At 39.6% G+C, this 18,361-nt stretch overlaps 1 protein-coding gene across 1 annotated transcript in view; it reads right to left on the bottom strand.

The window, feature by feature from the left end:
* PKDCC (protein kinase domain containing, cytoplasmic) overlaps positions 1 to 18,361 on the bottom strand; it is a 48,316-nt gene that overhangs the window by 23,324 nt on the left and 6,631 nt on the right. The window contains exons 2-3 of the mRNA XM_045010242.1: positions 7,557 to 7,679; positions 4,016 to 4,287 (exon numbers count right to left, since the gene is read on the bottom strand). Of these exons, the coding sequence (XP_044866177.1) occupies positions 4,016 to 4,287; positions 7,557 to 7,679 (395 nt within the window). The remainder of the gene's footprint in view (positions 1 to 4,015; positions 4,288 to 7,556; positions 7,680 to 18,361) is intronic.

Raw genomic sequence — 18,361 nt, 5'->3', positions numbered from 1 at the left:
TGCTGTAAAATGAAGGAAACAAAAAGTAAAGCAGGTTCTACAATTTCCGGCCTAATTTCTCACAAGCTTGAAACAAGCATCTGGTTGTGAAGGCTCTTGCCCTGTGCTCAGAGCCTGATGATACCGAAATGCGAACATTTAACTGGTAATGCAAGTTAAACGGTGATGGCTTCACAAAAACACATCAAGGATTTGGAAAAGCAGGCACAGCAATAATTTTTTTGTAATTAAAGGTATGCTGATTTCACTTCTCCATTATTATTTAAAGATAGAAGTAATTTCACAGTGCCCCTTTAAATTTCTATTGCTAATCCGGTATTACTAACCTCTACAAACCCTGTTTCAGAGGGAACATTAGATAAAGATGGACAGTTCAGGATCTGGTAATATAAACAAAAGTATCAGACATAAATATTAGGTAATGAGCAGAATGGTAACACAAATAGGAAATTTTACTGAGAGAGTTGCCTTGTCTATCCTATAAAGTACAGTTTCCCCACACGGCCAGAGAAACTGTAGTGAATCGTATTCATTGGAGAGAATAAAGCAGGTTTCACATAAGCATAATTTAAAAAAAAAATCAAGTTATTGATTGGCAAATGTCAGCTACAGGAGCCAGTATTGTGGCCTATTCAGCTGACATACTTCTACTTTATACAATTAATATTACCTGAAGGTGTTAACTTTTTTTTAAACAAGAGTAAAATTCATCCCTTCTAAAAAGGATACTTACAAAATCCCCAAATAAGATTATTATAAAAGATTTCTTAGTGTTTTATATAAAAAGCAGCACTCTAAATACATATAGTGTTTTAAAGGTAAGCAAATCATTAGCAATGAAGAATTCATCTGGTAAATTTTCTGCACCTGGAAAATCCATAAGTGGATTGTGACTGATTACTAGAAGCTCTTTGAAAGTATTCAAAGGTCACAGTTTGCTTTTCAGATGGGGTTGGATAGTTACAATTGGACAGAAAAGTCACATAGTATTGTTTCTGATCCTCAACTAAATGAGTGTGCAAACATTTTGATATGAATACTCACGCATGTCCATCGGTACTCATACATGTGACTTTGAAATGCATCAACATCAGTGCCAGTGAAACTCAAACTGGCACTGATGCATCTGATGAAGTAGGTTTTAGCCCACGAAAGCTTATACCCAAATACATTTGTTAGTCTCTAAGGTGCCACAAGGACTCCTTGTTGTTTTTTCAAACTGGAACATTCATGCAGAAGCACCTTTGGGCGGGGGGGATGCAGAGTTACATCCCCCCACCCCCGATTTCTGCCAGGGTTTATATGCCCTACCCTAAGTCCCACTGTATAACACCAGAAGAACCTTCAAATTGTACTCTCCCCCACTACCAATAGTTACGCAACATCTCTGCATTCATGATTTGTAGATTATAAGGCCAGAAGGGACCACTGTGAGCTTCTAGCAGTCTGACCTCCTGCATTACACAGGCCACAGAACTTCTTTGAATATAATTCTTCTTTGAACTAGACCATCTCAGCTACAGAAAGATCCCACATTGTTTTTACAATGTTCAGTAAATGAAGAATTCACCAAACCTATTGGTAAATTGTTCCAATGGTTCATTACCCTCACTGTTTAAAATGTGCACCTTGAGGGTACACAAAAGGATGCACGTATGACTGAAGGAAATCATTTAAACATCCAAGCCAATACTTGCACAACAATTTTTTTGTAATATTTTCTCAGCTCTAATAATCCACCTTGAGAAGGAACCAGGGGACTGACACAGTGATGTTTCTCATGGGTGGCTTTAATAAATTCAGACACTACTGAAGATTTATACCATTGGTTAATGTGCTGCTGGTTGGGACTACCAAGTAGCACCAGATATGGACAAGAATCCCTTTTTCCAAGCTTCAAAAAGTAGTACTGCCAGTCACCTGCCATCACAGTGTCCCTATACATGTTTTCCAGTTCCCAGATCACCCTAGTCATCTATACCAAGTAGATTGTAGTTTTGTCCTTGCTGAGTGAGCATGTAGAGATTGTTGCAGATGCATTCATAAGGGCGGCTGCAGCCTACCATGGTGTAGGTCTGCTGTCATACAAAGACCTATTATGTGAGCATAATAATAAGCAATAGTGGGTGCTAAAAGCACTAGGATTTTCAAAGTGTAAAAACAGATCTTTAGAAACTGATGAGCAGATGGAATAGTTCAGGGATTCTCAAACTTCATTGCACCGTGATCCACTCCTAACAAAAATTGTTACACTACCCCAGGAGGGGGGACCAAAGCCTGAGCCTACCCGAGCCCTGCTGCCCTGGGCAGGGGGCCAAAACCAAAGCCCCCAGCAAGGCAAATGCCAGCCCTTGGCGAACCCATTAAAATGGGGTCGTGACCCACTTTGGGGTCCCAACCCCCAGTTTGAGAACTGCTGGAATTGTTCAATAGCACTCTCACAAACGTTAACCATTGTGATAGAAAAAGACTGCTTTCCTCAGTGAGCGTATGACAGTGTACGGCTGAAAATCACACTAAAATATTAAATGTTTTTTTCTGGCCAGACCAGCAAAATGGCCCTAATCAAAAACTAATTCACTAAGAAGGATCTTTAACCCGAGCAAATGGAAAATTTTGCAGAACACACTAAAAATTGCACGGCACAAATGCACATGACAGTCATGTAGTGGAATGCATTTCAGTGTGGTCAGATAAGTGCATTGGGACAAAAGCAGAAGACTTTCCCTGGAGAAGACTCTTCTAGCTGTGGCCTGGCAGGGAATGAGTGATGTGATACTTGAAAGAGAAGCCTAAGAAAGGAGCACACCATTATGGCATTGCCTTGAGACCCTCTAAACTGTCCTATCTGGATCAGTCCACAGCACTCTCTCTCTCCAGCGCACTTGAACATCAAGCCACAGCACAATTAGAAGCAGTGCATTAAGGATCAATTCTTGATGCTGTGAAAGCCAACAGTAAAGTTTCCGTGGCATCAGTGTTCAGCCCAAAGAGTGAGTTGAGTGATCAGAGTTAGTGAAGAGCCAAGACCACAAACATAAATCCCTCATGTAAAACTCCTCAGTTGTAAATCTGAAGAAACCTTAAGAAACAAAATTCTAAGAAACACATTTCAGCGAGACACTTTCTTCAGTGTTCTGACTGGCCAGACATAATAACCCAATTACCTATCTGTCATGTGCATGGCACGACCACAAATTATGGATGCAGACCTCAATGGGGAGGCACTGAAGAATGGATGGGTGTAGTGCAAGAAGCAGGCAAATCACTGCCTATTCAAAGAACAGCAATTGGTTTGTTGGTGTGAGGAAGCCTGGGGTAAATTGTAAGGAGAGAACTACAAAGCAGTGATGGCTTTTAAAAAACATTAAGATTCATTATAACCCCTGGGAGATTATTCTCCAGATTGTCAGTGGTCTACGTTAAAGAAGTACAATGACATTACAGGTTTTTGACTATCAAACAACTGAACCAGCGAGTTTTATAATCAGCAGAAAAGAGGCCTGGTCTAATGAGAGAGATGTATGGGTTAGTGGTCAGAGCACAGAACTAGAAGACAGAACTGTCTGAATTCTAATCCCAGCTCTGAAGTCATTTCACTTCTCAGCCTCAGTTGACTCATACTTAAAAGGGGATGATAACACTTATTAATCTACATCATAGAGGTGTTGTGTGAATCATTTCATTAATAATGTAGTAATTGTGCCCAAATCACCATAAGATTACGCCAGTTTTTCACTGCTATAAATCTTTACTGTGTAACTGACTTCAATAGAGTTATACCAACACAGACTTTAGTGGTGAATCAGACCGAATGTTTGCAAAGTACTTCCAAGATATTAATGTTATGTATTATTATTAATGAAATATTTACAACACAAATTATTCATTGTTTAGTTATTAGTCTATAAAGGCCCGATCCAGCATTTCGATTGATCTCAATGGCTATAAATGACTATACAGAATTCTTGTCAAATTTTATTCACTTTATCTACTTAGATAACTGGTCATCTACCTGTACGCATTATAAAGATTCCTCTTTTCATTCATATTTCGACATCGGCCCTCCACAGAGCAGGGAAGAGTGAAATTTCTTGCTGGAAACTCTATAAAACAGTCACGGTTACTGGTACAAGAGCTTTCTTCTATGCTGGCGTCATCCAAATCTGTCACTTTCAGCTCTCCATCTACAATCACAAACTGTCGAGGGCGAAAATCCAACAGCGTCACGGAGCCAAGCGGAGAGTGAGCCAAATAATGCAAAAGCCGAACTAAGCTGAGACATATCTGAAATATAAAAGCACAGATACCCCGTGTGACTTGTCTAGTATGGAGCATGTAAAAAAAATGCAGCTGCTTTAAATTAAGTCACACACATAATAATGACCAAAGATTGGCATTAAATTTATCATAACAATCAAAGTTAATACATTCAAGATATTCTTCATAAAATTTAACATTCTTTCAATGTAAATTAGAATAATCTTTAGAAGCTTGAAACTAAAACGTGCTTCTTTACCAATTTTTCCCCTATGCAATTTTGGTTCTGAGCTGCTGAGGCTTCCTTGTTTTGTTTTCATTATTTTAATAAAAATAAAAGCATTTTTTTAAATAAAACATCACACATAGGCCCTGATCCTGCAATCTAAGTCTCTTATCTTCTAAAAGCTGACATGTACTTAACTTTTCACACTGAGAGCAGTTTGACTTCAGTGAAACATTTCACAGTGCATAAAGCAAAGTCTTTGTAGGATCAGGACCTATCCATGTAGACAGACCCTTATGTCCACACAGAATTCCATTCGAGTTAATGGCGCTCCGCACATGTGCATCAGATTGGGGCCATAAAGTGAAGAATTATCTGGGCTTTGCTAATAGATAGAAGAGAATAATATTCAGAACCTTCACATTTGGACCCAACCCTATAGCGTTTACTACTGTTTGCAGTTCATTTATGTGATGCCTTGACAATATTTCTTTGTATGTATTGTATAACATACTAAAACAAAAACAATATTAATATGCATGCAGTTAAATATTTGCATGCTCATTCACTGTATTCAATTAACGACATGTCTTATACAGGCTAGAAAGCTTTTTATTGTTTACATGTAAGCTTTGTTTTTTTGTAGGGTGACCAGACAGCAAGTGTGAAAAATTGGGATGGGGTTGGGGGTAATAGGAGCCTATATAAAGAAAAAGCCCCAAATATTGGGACTGTCCCTATAAAATCGGGACATCTGGTCACCCTAGTTAAAACTGTTGTTAAGGCCATATGTATTAAAGTAGTCAAATCACAGTTCAGTCTCAGGACATAAATGATATACTCAGGGAAATACTTAAACGCAGACTTCAGAAGAAAATAGAGGTTGAATATGGCTTACGTTAAACTTCACAGACTTTACGTCTGTGAGATATTAGGACTATCTAACACTTCTGTAATCATTTCACCTGCCTTACCAGCCTAAAACATTTTTGTTCCACTTAAGCAAGATCAAAAGTTTCTGTAGAGATACTTGTAGGCATAAATTAATACAAGCATGGTTATGGGATGTCTGCACTGACTGCTCTTTTGTTCTTCTTGAAATTTACAGAAATCTTCTATACAGTGTCCCAGAGGATGCTACATATAAAAGGCATATCGTGTTGCTGAGGAAATGAAAGCAGACCAAATTGAAGCATTAACATTCAGAATATCAATGTGATTTTTGCCTTGGGTCAGGAGTACTGCACAGAACCTCAGCATAGGAGCTGAACACTGTGCTAAAATTGTTAACAGAAGCTTGAACAAAGTTATAATTAACACCATTAACTGCTCAAAGGTAAATATGGGGGGTGGAAATCACTTTTCACAGGTTTCTTAAACTACTACGGAAAACTCTGCATAAAAGTATAAAAATTTTGCAAAAAACTAAAGAGGGATTTTTGTTTGCAATCTGAAACCATTCCTCCTTCCTCAAACACTACCAAGGCCCTGATCCTGCAAACGTATCCACTGACACAGACCCTTGTGCCTGTACCGAGCCCTGTTGAAGTCCTTTATCTATGTGCCTGCCCTCAGTGTTGATATGGGCTGTGTGTGTATATCCCCAACAACAAGCTTAAAATACACATTTTAGGGCTCAATTCTGCACCATTGCTTTCCACTGATTTCAATAGGTTTGGAGAGATTTGGTCCTTGTCCTGTAAGCACAAAGACACTACTTGAGTGTATAAAGTTAAACAACCATGTTACTGTTTTCTTGACTGCGGCAGATACATAAACAATTTTCATGTATTGAGCTGAGAACTTGCGTCCTTTTTCTTCTCCTCTATGACAGCTGCACACTAGATAAGGTAATAGTTATGACATTGCCTAAGGCTTCATTACAGCAGTTCCAGGAACATTCTATTTATAATTACATCTCTATGAATCAAACCAGCATTGCCAAGGTATTTCTCCTTCATCTCCCTCTAACTGCCCTGTAAGGGATACCCATTCTAAAGAGAATTTCCACCCACATCCTATGTAATATGGTCAAGCCAATAATCTACTGCCTCTTTTGCAATTTACATCACAGTGCCATAATTTGCGGTTGCATGGGTGCAGGGGCGGCTCTAGCGATTTCGCCACCCCAAGCAGGGCGGCACGCCGTGGGGGGCGCTCTGCCGGTCCCGCAGCTCCGGTGGACCTCCCACAGACGTGCCTGCGGAGGGTCCGCTGGTCCCGCGGCTCCACCGCCCCACGCTTGGAGTCTGGAGCCGCCCCTGCATGGGTGAGGTGTGAGGGAGATAGCAGTACACTTCATTGGCCATTACAAACGAAAAACTCTGATTGAGTCATCATTAGGAGTTTGTTTCTTTTAGAACAACATAGTGGAAGTTCAATTCATGGGCCAAATGCAGTTCACAGAGCTCTAAATGAAGCCTGTAACTGCCCTAATCTTTAATAGTGAGGTACATCCCACCGAAACTACAGCTCAGCATACCCTATCATGATGAAAGTACCTCTACAATCTGGGTTCCGTTGCATACAAATTAAGTGTTTCTGTTAAATTGCCAATGTGGGCTTCACTGGGCAAACTCTGTTTTAGGATCTGTGAACATTGATAAACCTTGCTTTACCCTTTACTCTCCCCCAGTAAAAGGCAACATAACAGGAAACAGTAGGAAACAATTATAAAATCAGCTTGTGATAATGATCAAGATAGAGATGTCACATCCTTCTATTGTTTGAATTCCAGTTGTAGAGCATAATGTACAAGCCAAAAATGCCAAGCTCTGAGTTTTTAACAAGTATGAAACCTTTGAAGATATAATGTGAATAGCACAGAACATCCTATAATTAGATACCATCAACACACATAATAGCGCAGTGTCTTAAAAACTGAAAAATGGGAGTGTTATGTCTTGCAGACAAACTAAGACTTAACATTCCCAAGCAAAGCAGTTGTTTAATAAATGTGAACAAAGCTGTAAACTATGTAACTCTCTTTTTTTTTTCCTCTCACATGCTTCGAGTTGTGTGTTCACATCCTACTTAAAAGTCCTTTAGATACCCTGGTTGTTGTACTTACTCGAAATCTGTCCTCCCAAGAGGTCTGTAAAAGCTGAATCATCTCCAGTGGTGAGCCTAGCTCAGTGATGGCAGTCAGCGTGTCTGGGATGTCATTGCTATCCTGATAACAGTAGCCATAGAGCTGAAAAAAGTACACGAAGGGAGAGAGATTAGTATAATACTTCTTGGCATGCTCTTCTTTTCTCCATGGATGTAGGAAACAGTCTCCTGCATCCTCCTTGGACCTTTGGATCCTATATGTTTTAGGACTCTGCCCTTAAGACCCCATGTTGCAGCTTTGTATCCTTCCATCTGAGGAGATGTCCTGTTGAAGCCCATTATTGAAACTCTTAAGTTGCCCAGTGCAGACTCTGCAGGCCACACATGGGTGGCTGGGTATGCAGTATTTGCTTATCCTTCTGGGTAGGCTTTTATAATCAAGACCCTTATCAAGAAACTTATACGGAAAAATATGTGCATGTGTAGATATGGAGACTTACCAGAGGGAATTCATTTTAGTATATGTGTTATCTGGCATAATCATAATAATTCTGTGCTTAAAAATAAGCATTAGAATATCTCATTTAAAGTTCAAGATTTTTTTTGCAGTACTATTGCTAGCGCACTGAGTGTCTATTTGTATTTAAATGTCACAGAGGATTCACCTATATTTTTATAATGAACTTTAAAAAGCCATTGCAAATGCCAAGGCATATCCTTTCCAATGCAGAAAATGCTTCTAATAGTACTTGTCGAAGTTACATGTGCAATAATGTTAGAGAGGGGTGAATACTGCAAAATATTTTAAAATGAATGCAGTTCCAGCCCCTTTTGTGTTTACTTTCCAAAAGTCACTTGAGTGATCAGTTTTTACTTGCACAGACACTTTCACAGTAACAACATTTTAAGCCTGTGCTTAAAGTGACTTATTTCAGAATGGATGGGGACTGTTTTACACAGCCAGGAGACAGACTTTTAGAAACTCCTTGCCAGAGCCTTGGCAGAGAGGCAGTTAAATGAGCTGAACAAAGATCTGATTACAGTCTCTGCAGCAGGGACAATTTTACACTCTACCCCCACCCAAATAAGTCTTATGGTAGAAGAGCTGGCATGACGTAAAAGGTTAAAAATCCCCTGAGCCTACTCATCTCCTCTCCATCCCTAAAAGGCTCAAAAACACCATGGCTTCTTCAAACCTATTCGTCTCCTGATTATGGACATCATCCAAAACTCATTGAAGTCAATGGGAGTCTTTGTATTGACATCAGTGTGCTTTGAATCAGATCCTATAAGAACTACACTCAGCCATTCTGGGTTCAGAAACAATACCTTGTGTGTTATGTGATCGATCACGACTAAGCAACATTTGAATAGCCAGAGCAATTAAATGATCTCAATCAACTAACAATGGAAAAAACATTGCAAACAAATTCACTCACTACTCTGAATAGCAAGCAAATTTGTGCAATATGCTCACAAACATTTAACAAGCCAAAAAGGAGGTTAAATTCAGTAAGCAAATTATTTGTGATGAATCATTCCCTTAGCTCTATCATTGTCCATGTTTAAAGGAAGAAAAAATATTCCAAAAATGTAAGTGAAGTAAGCAATTACTCCTTTCAGTGAAAGAATAGCATTGTACTTCAAAACAACTGGTAAAACATGTACATCAAACAAAATGGAATCTAGAATAGTTTATTTAAAAAAACATACAACAGATATTTTGGCATGAGAGATGTACTTGTGGCAGGTATTTCTGCACTAGAGACACATGGGATTGAAATAGGGATACGCCATAGTTTTAATAATACACATTAACCTAGGCCTTCATGGACCAGATACAGGGATTGTCCCTTAATATCTGTGACACATTTTTTTATGGAAGCATGTTTCTGATAGTAGTAAAAACTTAGCATGACACAAACTATCTTAGAAGAACACATCAGCACAAGTATTACCATTACAAACCAAAAAGAACACAAATATAAAGAGAATTAAAATATTTTATAGAATATGCATCTGATAGAATGCTACTGGACTTGCCTGTGAATTTTATATACGTTAATTTCTGGTGTCAGAGCCTAATAAGAGGGTCTATATCCTTCTAAAGTCTAGTTCTATAGAATCACACAGGGGATTTATAAAATTGTATTGTGAAGTTGAAAAAACTAATAAATCAGAATGACAAGGACATCAGTCTTCATTAGCCATTCAAGCCCTCTGAAAGAGTGCAATAAAAACAAAGTAATTTTAATTAAGACAAAGTATCTTTATAGCATATGTAAATGCATATTAAAGGATTCTGGATTTATTTTAATCAAAATATATTTTTAATAAAAATAAATTCAGAATACTTCTGCAAGTGTTAAATCTCAAAATATGGGTTCCAATTGTCATGATAATGTAACAGGTTTGTTCTCAGGGGGTTGGGTGGCACTGCATTGAATTATCTCCATTTAGAATCCAATTGCACTCCTGCAAAAATCATTGCTGACTGATGTTTATATTTAGTACAGACTCTGCTGTTCTGGAGCATAATTAGTTGCTTCAAGTCGCTATGAAAGCTTAAAGGGCCAAATCCAATTTTCCTTCCACAAGAAACTCTCTCTTCAAATCGCAATGGGAAATTTTCTTCCATAAGTCCATTTAATTTAACTAAGTCCATAGTTATTTGATCTTTTTCTTCATCGCACATAATTCTAACTAAAGAAATAGGTCATTTGGCTTAAGATCTTCTTTATCACTATTACTAATGTAAAACATTTCTAGTTATGGAATTGCTGTTTTGTTATATAGAATCACTGGAGCATGGAAATCATAGATGGAAAGGAGATATTGGGCTACATTTCAATATATTTTAAATGAAAACCTGAGGTCCAATACAAAAATGCAAATGCAATACACGGCCACATTTGGGAGTACAATTGTGGTGACTGAAAATTTAAAACGTAGCTACGTCCTGATGCAAACAAATAATTAGGTATCCAAAATGGCCATTTATATGTGCATGACCACACAGAAGACAGATGTATGTGTATTTTCCCTTAAAAATTTAGCTCATTAGATCATCCCTTCTTCCTGTCAATGCAAGGTTGTTTCCCAAAGTATACTTTCTTGGTTTTTCTCCAATCTAGTTTGTAAAGGTCCCAAATAGGACAATGTCATTTTCACTACCAATAATTAAGTAATTAATTTGTATACATACATATTTGGATCAACCTCCTGCATTTGGAAAAATAACCACACAGACAATTTGAATGAAACTGGAGACAAAAGATTATCCAAATGGGAAAGATATGAAAGTAGAGCAAGCAGAGTGAATCAGGAACTTCAGCAAATGAAATTCTCTTTGAAGGGATAGCATTTTATCCCTATCATCTAATTACATATTAGATTTTCCAAATATATTATTGTTTCATACCCCCATATGGCGTGGTTTCAGTTAAATGTATGGAAAGAAATATTATCCAATGAATATTGTCTGATATGTCAAGTCATTACATTGAAATACTACAAATACATAATTTTGTATAGAATCTATAAACAGTTACTATCTTAGGATGCTTTTCTGTTTCCTTAGGAAAATATAAGCCAGATATGAAATTTTGAACTGTTGTCACATTGTGCACAATAATCCCTGTAGAGCAGGTGTGTTTACTGAGTCCTTCACTAACTGTTTAGATTTTTTCAATCAAAGATTGTATTCCTTATGCACCTAAATCTCCCACTGACTTCAGCAGGAGTTTTAGATGCCTAAAGAATACAGGGTCAGCCCCTGAGAAAGTTATATTCTTTTGTAAGATTTCATGTCTGTACTGCCAGTCAGTTCACATCCCTTTAGAATTGCCTTTTATTACAAATTATAGAGACAGAGGTGCCCCTTTCAGACAAGAAAGGGGGTGGTGGGGAGCAGAGGTCAGACCGCACACAAAAGCTGACAAGCTTACTGAATAAAAACACAAAATAAAGGAGCTTATTAAGCTGTCATCAGTGGGTAAGTATATGCAAACAACAGGCCCTCACGCATTAGTGTAGTCACCAAAGCTGGATTAAAAAAAAAAGAAGAAGAAGAAGAAAAAGTCAAGAGAAAGCCTTAGCAAAGGTGTTACTTTTCATATATACAATTTGCTCAGACAGGAATGGTACAATTGAAAATCTTAGAACATAATCTGGCTTTATTTTGTATCGCTGGTGTAAGCCTAAAGCAAGATTGCCAGCCTGAAGCATTGAACGATCAGAAGTCTGGCCCCCAAAAACAGAATACTGGCCCCAAAATCATGAGATGTTAAAAAAAAATGATAAAATGTGTTTGCATTCTAGTTTTGGAGCCCTGAGGATTCCCTTCATTAGCTTTCCTCTGTAACCAGGAGGGCTATAAATGTACTTGTTTTTTGTAATGAAAGCTGCGATTGTTCATATCATCACATGACTCCAAGAGCTCAAACTTTCTGGGAAAAAAGGAATAATCACCTTTGATGAAATTGTGAGAGTTGGTAACTGCTAAAGTAACAGCATTAGTTCTGATTCTCTTCTCACTCACACCTCAGTGATTTCACTGGAGTTACTGCAGATTTATTCCATTGTAAGAGCAGAGTTTGGCCAGGAACTGACAACAATTTTCTTGTTCGTGTGCCCACTGGAGCTCGTGGGCACTGTGCCCACTGGATGGTATTTATTTTCAAAGATACATGTGCACACCTAGCCAAACTGAAGATTAGTCCAGAACTGGACATGGCAAGGCCAGTCTAGTAGTAAGCTAGAGCCTGCATTCAACGCTCATTGCACTCAATAGAAAGACACCCACTGACATTGCTGAACACTGGATCAAGCGCCTAGTGGAACCGAATGTAGAGTGCTTTGACATTCCAATGGCATCAGACCAAAGGAAGACAAAATCAGGGTAAACTTTTACATGCACCTGACACCTGGGCCATGCCCTCTGTTGCCATGGCAACAGGCCAGTCCCTCTTGGAGGGATATACAAGAACAGCCATGATGCATAGCTGTTACTTAGCAATAAATACTCTAGGATTTCCACTTTGGCCTAAAATCTGTTTTTTCCTCTCACATTTTAAATGTTCTAACTTTACGGAGTATATTATAAATATTTTTGCCACCCCTCCTCAATCCAAAAGCATCTGTAAACATGGTGAGTGCTTTTATATGGCAAATGATTAGGTTATTTAATTAATTTTAATCTTCCTAGGTAAATGTAATATACAGAGGAATTGCAGGGAGCAGAGGTCACTCAGCACCATTCAGGATGCATTCAGCTTCTTGTAGGATTGGGACCAAAGCTGGCTGTCAAAGACAAGAGGCAAAATTTCTTCCTGTTGCCTCAGGCTAGAGATGGAAATTGTAAGCAAGCAGTGGATAATTTAAATATTAAACTAACTACTCACAACTATCTTTAGGAGGGTTTTTTATTAATAGCTTTGCTATTATTAATAGTGCTGCACACTAGAAGAGCTAAAGGTTACACAAATGTCATCATAGCTGCCATCCATATTAATAGCTTCAAAAGAAAGTGGAACAAAAATGAAATTCACATGTCTATGTATATATTATATTCACAAAACCTGTAAGGCACATATTTTGGCAGTAAACATAAGGCTTACAAAAGTTCTCTTCCCTTTTCTCTCTCCTCATTTTCATTATAATTAAACTCCCAAATGAAATAGTTCTATTATAAAAAATTCTTTATAGCACTGTAAATTTACACTGCATTGCACAACCCTTGGGTCCAGCCCAGGAAAACACTTACTCATGCAAGCTCTTGCCAATATCTCACTTAAAGTCAATGAGACTACTAATCTAACCATGATCTCAATGGGAATGGACAGGTATAACTGAGTGCAGAATTTGAAGCCATATCTTAAATAATAGGGATGAATATCTACCCTGACTTCCATCTGTGAGGACTGCATCCCCTTCAGTAGGGTTGTGTGGAAGTTTGACTCTAAATTATGCAACTATTTAAATTACTAATCTCTGTATGTTTTCTGTTCTGAAGCAGCAAGCAAGACAATGCTGTTGAAATGTTCATGAGACCCGTCCATATTAAAACTGATCCCTTCCGTATAATTCTACTGAGTTAAGTGTCTCAGTCTTCTTCACTGCTGGGCTTACTTCCCTCGAGAGAGCTTTGTCTAACTCAGAGTCAGTCTGCAGCTGCAAAGTCCCAGAATAAGCAGCTCTTCCTATCATAGCTCATTCTGAGTTTAACCAGAAACGATATAAAGCCTTCCAGGCCTAGGTCCACAAATACTCCACGGGCAGTTCTTTTTGCCTAGCTTGAGTGGCCAGGCTGAGACTGGAGAAAAGACAACAGTTTGCTCCTTTATTATTATTGATTAGTTGTATTGCCATAGTGCGTAGGAGTGCCAGTGATGGACCAGGACCCCATTGCGCTACGCACCGTACACAGTCCCTGCCCCAAAAGCTTACAATCGAAGTAAGTAAGAGACAACAGAGGGATATAGATTGACAGATGGAGGCTGTGGTCTCAGCAGCCTAACTCCTGTCCAGTTTTTTTTGTAGGCATCATGGAAGAGGAGAATTCAAATGAGAATTAGGCACTGAGACACTTCAATGGAGGCCTATTTGCATCTTTAGGTACAAAAATGCCTTTAATAATCTGGACCTAAGTGAAAAGGTATTAAAACCATCACTGGTTGGTACATACAATGTATGAACGACACCTTGTCTCCTCAAATGCTCCTCAAGTGTGTGCCCCACAATAGTCTCTCCCTATTGTGGACAAGGCTGCCTCATGGGTGGCATCATACTGGTTTGGCTAATCCCCACGCCCTCCCACAAAGTAGTAATGCAGAAATTACTCTAAAGCCACCCCCGCCCCTCAGCAGCAGTGGGTATTATGGGCTAGGCCCTACAGGCATCTTAGAACTACAGCTGTTACAACTACAGTGTGTGTGGTGTGCGTGGATGCACCAAAACAATTTCTGTCAAAATAGCACTTGTGGGTGGGTTAAACCATTGCAAGGATGGATGATGCTACAAACCGTTTTGTGCAATCAAGTGCCATTGAAGCTAGGGAACTGAATTGTTTGTTTGCAACAGCTGTCAGGAAGTGTTCCTTCTGAACTGGTGCAGAAGGATTTTAATAATTGCTAGTGTAGGAGGGCCAAACCCTTTATAGAACCGTGACAGGAAGTATGAAAGAGACAAGTTTTCCTCAACTTAATGTAGACACACCCACTGATCAAGGGCAGGATGCAGATCTAAAGAGACAACATGACTACATGGGACCTTAGAAACCAGGAAATCCTGTGTCTAGCCCCAGCTGTGGCAGACTCAATGTGTGGCCTTGGACTATCTATGTAACCTCGCTCAGTCTTGCTATCTATCTAATAAAAGAAGTAGGACACTAGTACTTACCTACCTTACAAATTAGCCCAATGGTAAGTAATAAAGCAGGATTGCCCTTGGAATCCTCATTATACAAAATGTTATATTTTATTGAAACAGTGTCCTGGGCAGGATACCCACCAATGTGAACAGCTTTATACGTGCAGTGTGTCTCTGAAAAGTTCAAGTAGCAAAGGTGATTTTTGCAAAAAGGTGAAATGGTGCCATTGGTCTCTGTTCAGTGCTGCACAGAGAGGAGACTGCCAGGATCCTAGGCAGGGAAAGCTGATGAGGTTGCAAATCATCAGCTCCCATAAAGGAGCCAGAAATTCAAAACAGAGTCTTTTGGGGTAATTTACATGGCACATAACACAGAGGAACAATCAGAGAAATCATTCGACAAATTAATGGGATTAGTTTTATGAAGGATGTATTTGCAAGTGAGTAATGAGGGTGTAGCTCTTTAACTAATTCTATGGTTTATGCCTCGTGGAAATCCCTTCCTGCCAACAGCTATGTAAGTTGAATCCCCTCTACAGTCCCATGCAATTCAATGGGAGAAAATATTATCTGGACACTTTAGAGTTGAGGCATATGGCTTGTCTAATAATGACATGAATAGTTATGGCTGGTTTGCAATTGTATCAGCTCTGTGCTTCCAGCAGCACTGGAGTTCTTGTTAACAGATCCTTTCTTCACTCTTAAAAGTGCAGGATAACATCTGGGCCTGTTGGGAAGCACTCTTGCAATAAAGAAGTACTTTGTGTAATTCATCTTTCCTCGCCAAGCCGCATCTGTCTGCTCTCCCTGGCCTTCTCCATTCCCACCCTGAGCTCCCCAGGGCTGTGGAGGCATACTGGAGCTGCAGCAAGCTGTCTCCATCAACAGGTGGCACTGTTTGCTGTTTTCCTCCTCACCCTACAGAGAGATCTGGTGCTGTCACCCCACATTACACCTAGGGTAACATTTTCAAAAGTGCTTATGTCACTACATCTCCCTGTGGATCTAGTGCTAACTCCCACTTCAGGGTCTTAAATACAAAATATAGGCACCAATGAGAACCTCAATACCCCCACTCAGACGCCACCTCACCCCTAAATTCCCTAGGCACCTCAACTGCTGTTGGTGAGCAGGTGCAAAACCACCTAAATCTAACACCACCAAGCTGCTCAGTGCCCTAGTTCATGCTCCCCCCGGGTGGGATTCTCCAACTTGGCATTCCTCCAGGGCCAAACCTGGTAGGTATTGTCAGAGCATGCCTTACCTGCACAAAAGACAACCAGATCTAGACTTTTCTGACGTGGGCAGGAATATCCCAGAATACCTGACAGCCCAGTGGGTAGAGCTCTCATGCAGGCTATGGGAGACCTGTTTTCAAACCCTCATTCTGCCTGATATGGAGCAGGGACTTAAACCCGGCTTTCCCAGAGAAGTGCCTTAACCATGAGGCTATTGGGTATTCTAGGGTGACAGTGCTCTCAACCTGTCCTGCTGAAGCTGTTCCCCTGTGTATTAAATAAATATATATTAACTGGGCTCAAGAGAGACTGACTTCATAGCCCCGGGGTTAGGGCACTTGCCTGGGATGTAGGTCCCTGCTCCAATAAATATTTCCTTTGTTATACAAAATGGAACAGCTTCACCAGAAGAGATTGAGAGAGCCCCACTTCAGCATGCCCAATAGCCTGATGGTCAAGGCAGAGATAGGGGAGACCTGCCCCAAACCAGACAGAATAGGGGTTTGGTCTCCCACAGCCCAGGTGAGCACCCCCTAACCACCTAGCTATAGGCTAAAATGTGATGGGTCTCGCTCTCTCTCTCTCTTTTTGAGAAAGAGCTGAGGTGGCTTAGGAACCTCGTTCCAGGAAAGAGTTCACTGCTCTGAATCCAGAGTGGAACTAGACACGGGGCTCAGACCCCACCCCTCTCCTCGGTATTTCCTACTGGCTAGCATAGACAGACGCCAAGTCTCCCCTTCTCAGGCATCTCCCCTTCTCAGACTCCCCTTCTCAGTGGAATTCACAGCCTGGGCTCCTAACTTGGGGCTGTGAATTCCACTAGGCAGCTGGGTGCCTAGAAGTTAGGTGTTGCCATGTCTATGTCCCTTTGTGAACTAATCCTGAGGAGCCAACCTGACACAGAAGGTAATTAGGCTTCTATGTTCCTGCATCACTTTTGGGGATTTAGGCTCCTAAGTCACTTAGATGCTTTTGAAAATGTTACCCCAAGTACCTGTCTACCCTGGGAAAAATTTCTGAGCAGTTTTAAAACTTGTTCAGCTAAACTCATTTTAAAACTATCTAAGTCCTGGTGTGCACTTGGTTTCAGGCAGTTTAAAATGTCTTTAAAAATGCTCTAATAAAAACAGGTTAACAGCAGTTAGAAAATTTCCCAGTGTACATAGGCCCCTGGAGCTATATTGTACCCTTTATCTATGGATGCAGATCAAGCACTTAATAAGATCCCAAGCTCTCATTCCAGCGGGTTAATTCTCTCTAATTAGGGGCTCTGTTTTGAAGGTTCAATTCCAAGGGAAATTTCTACACTCCTCTCCCAATCCAAATTTCATAAAGACAATTTCCCCATGTGATCAGCTACCATCTTGCCTTGGCTCTTCGTTGATGACACTACACCACAGTCTACTCAGAAGTTTGCTCAATTTTTCAATAAAAATAAAAAGCTCTTCAGTTCATCACTGAGTATTCTCCACCATTACCAGCACAAAAGCATTTCATGATTTGAGCTCCTGATTCCACTGGACCCCACTTTCTTGAAACAACAAAGAATTTCCTGAGCATCTGACCCTCCCCACCCAACTAGAGTTCACCCCTAGCCCGATGTTGTATGCCAGTTCTGTTAATTAAAGATTAGTGTGGACTCCGAATGAAGCAACCTGATATAATGTGACCTGAAGAGTCCAGAGATGATTCATATCAACTCATTTAAGCTAGAAATGCAGTTTAATTAATTTGCCACTTGGAGAAATTATTTTCTTCCATATAAAGTTACCAGATTTTATATTAAGACCTCAACATTTTAATTCTCAAAGTAAAAATAAGGGTCCTGCTTTTGAACTCACTAACTGGATTTATCTATGCTGAGGAAAAGCAGCATGTTAGAAAACATGTTAACTAACATGATGGTAACATGACTTTACATCCTATTTAAAAAAACAAGTAATGTTTAAAACTGTGTTAGCTGGTTGTAATAGCCCATGCCAGGACCACTTAAAATGTTTTCAAACACCGCTGGATTTGTCCACCCCAAAGGCAAAATCTTTTAATACCATGTTTTCTAACATGATACATCTTCAGAGTGTAATCAAGGCCACTTACACATGTGTAAATCCAAAATAATTCCCCTAAAAACAATTGGATTACTCCAGATTTAAAATGGGATAAAATCATAATCTGGACCATGATTTTTAAAGTGTATTTGCTTTAACACTAATCTGAC

This window comes from Mauremys mutica, chromosome 3 (genome assembly GCF_020497125.1).
Source record: "Mauremys mutica isolate MM-2020 ecotype Southern chromosome 3, ASM2049712v1, whole genome shotgun sequence".
Taxonomy (NCBI): domain Eukaryota; kingdom Metazoa; phylum Chordata; order Testudines; family Geoemydidae; genus Mauremys; species Mauremys mutica.
This window is presented reverse-complemented; position numbering and strand designations above follow the sequence as displayed.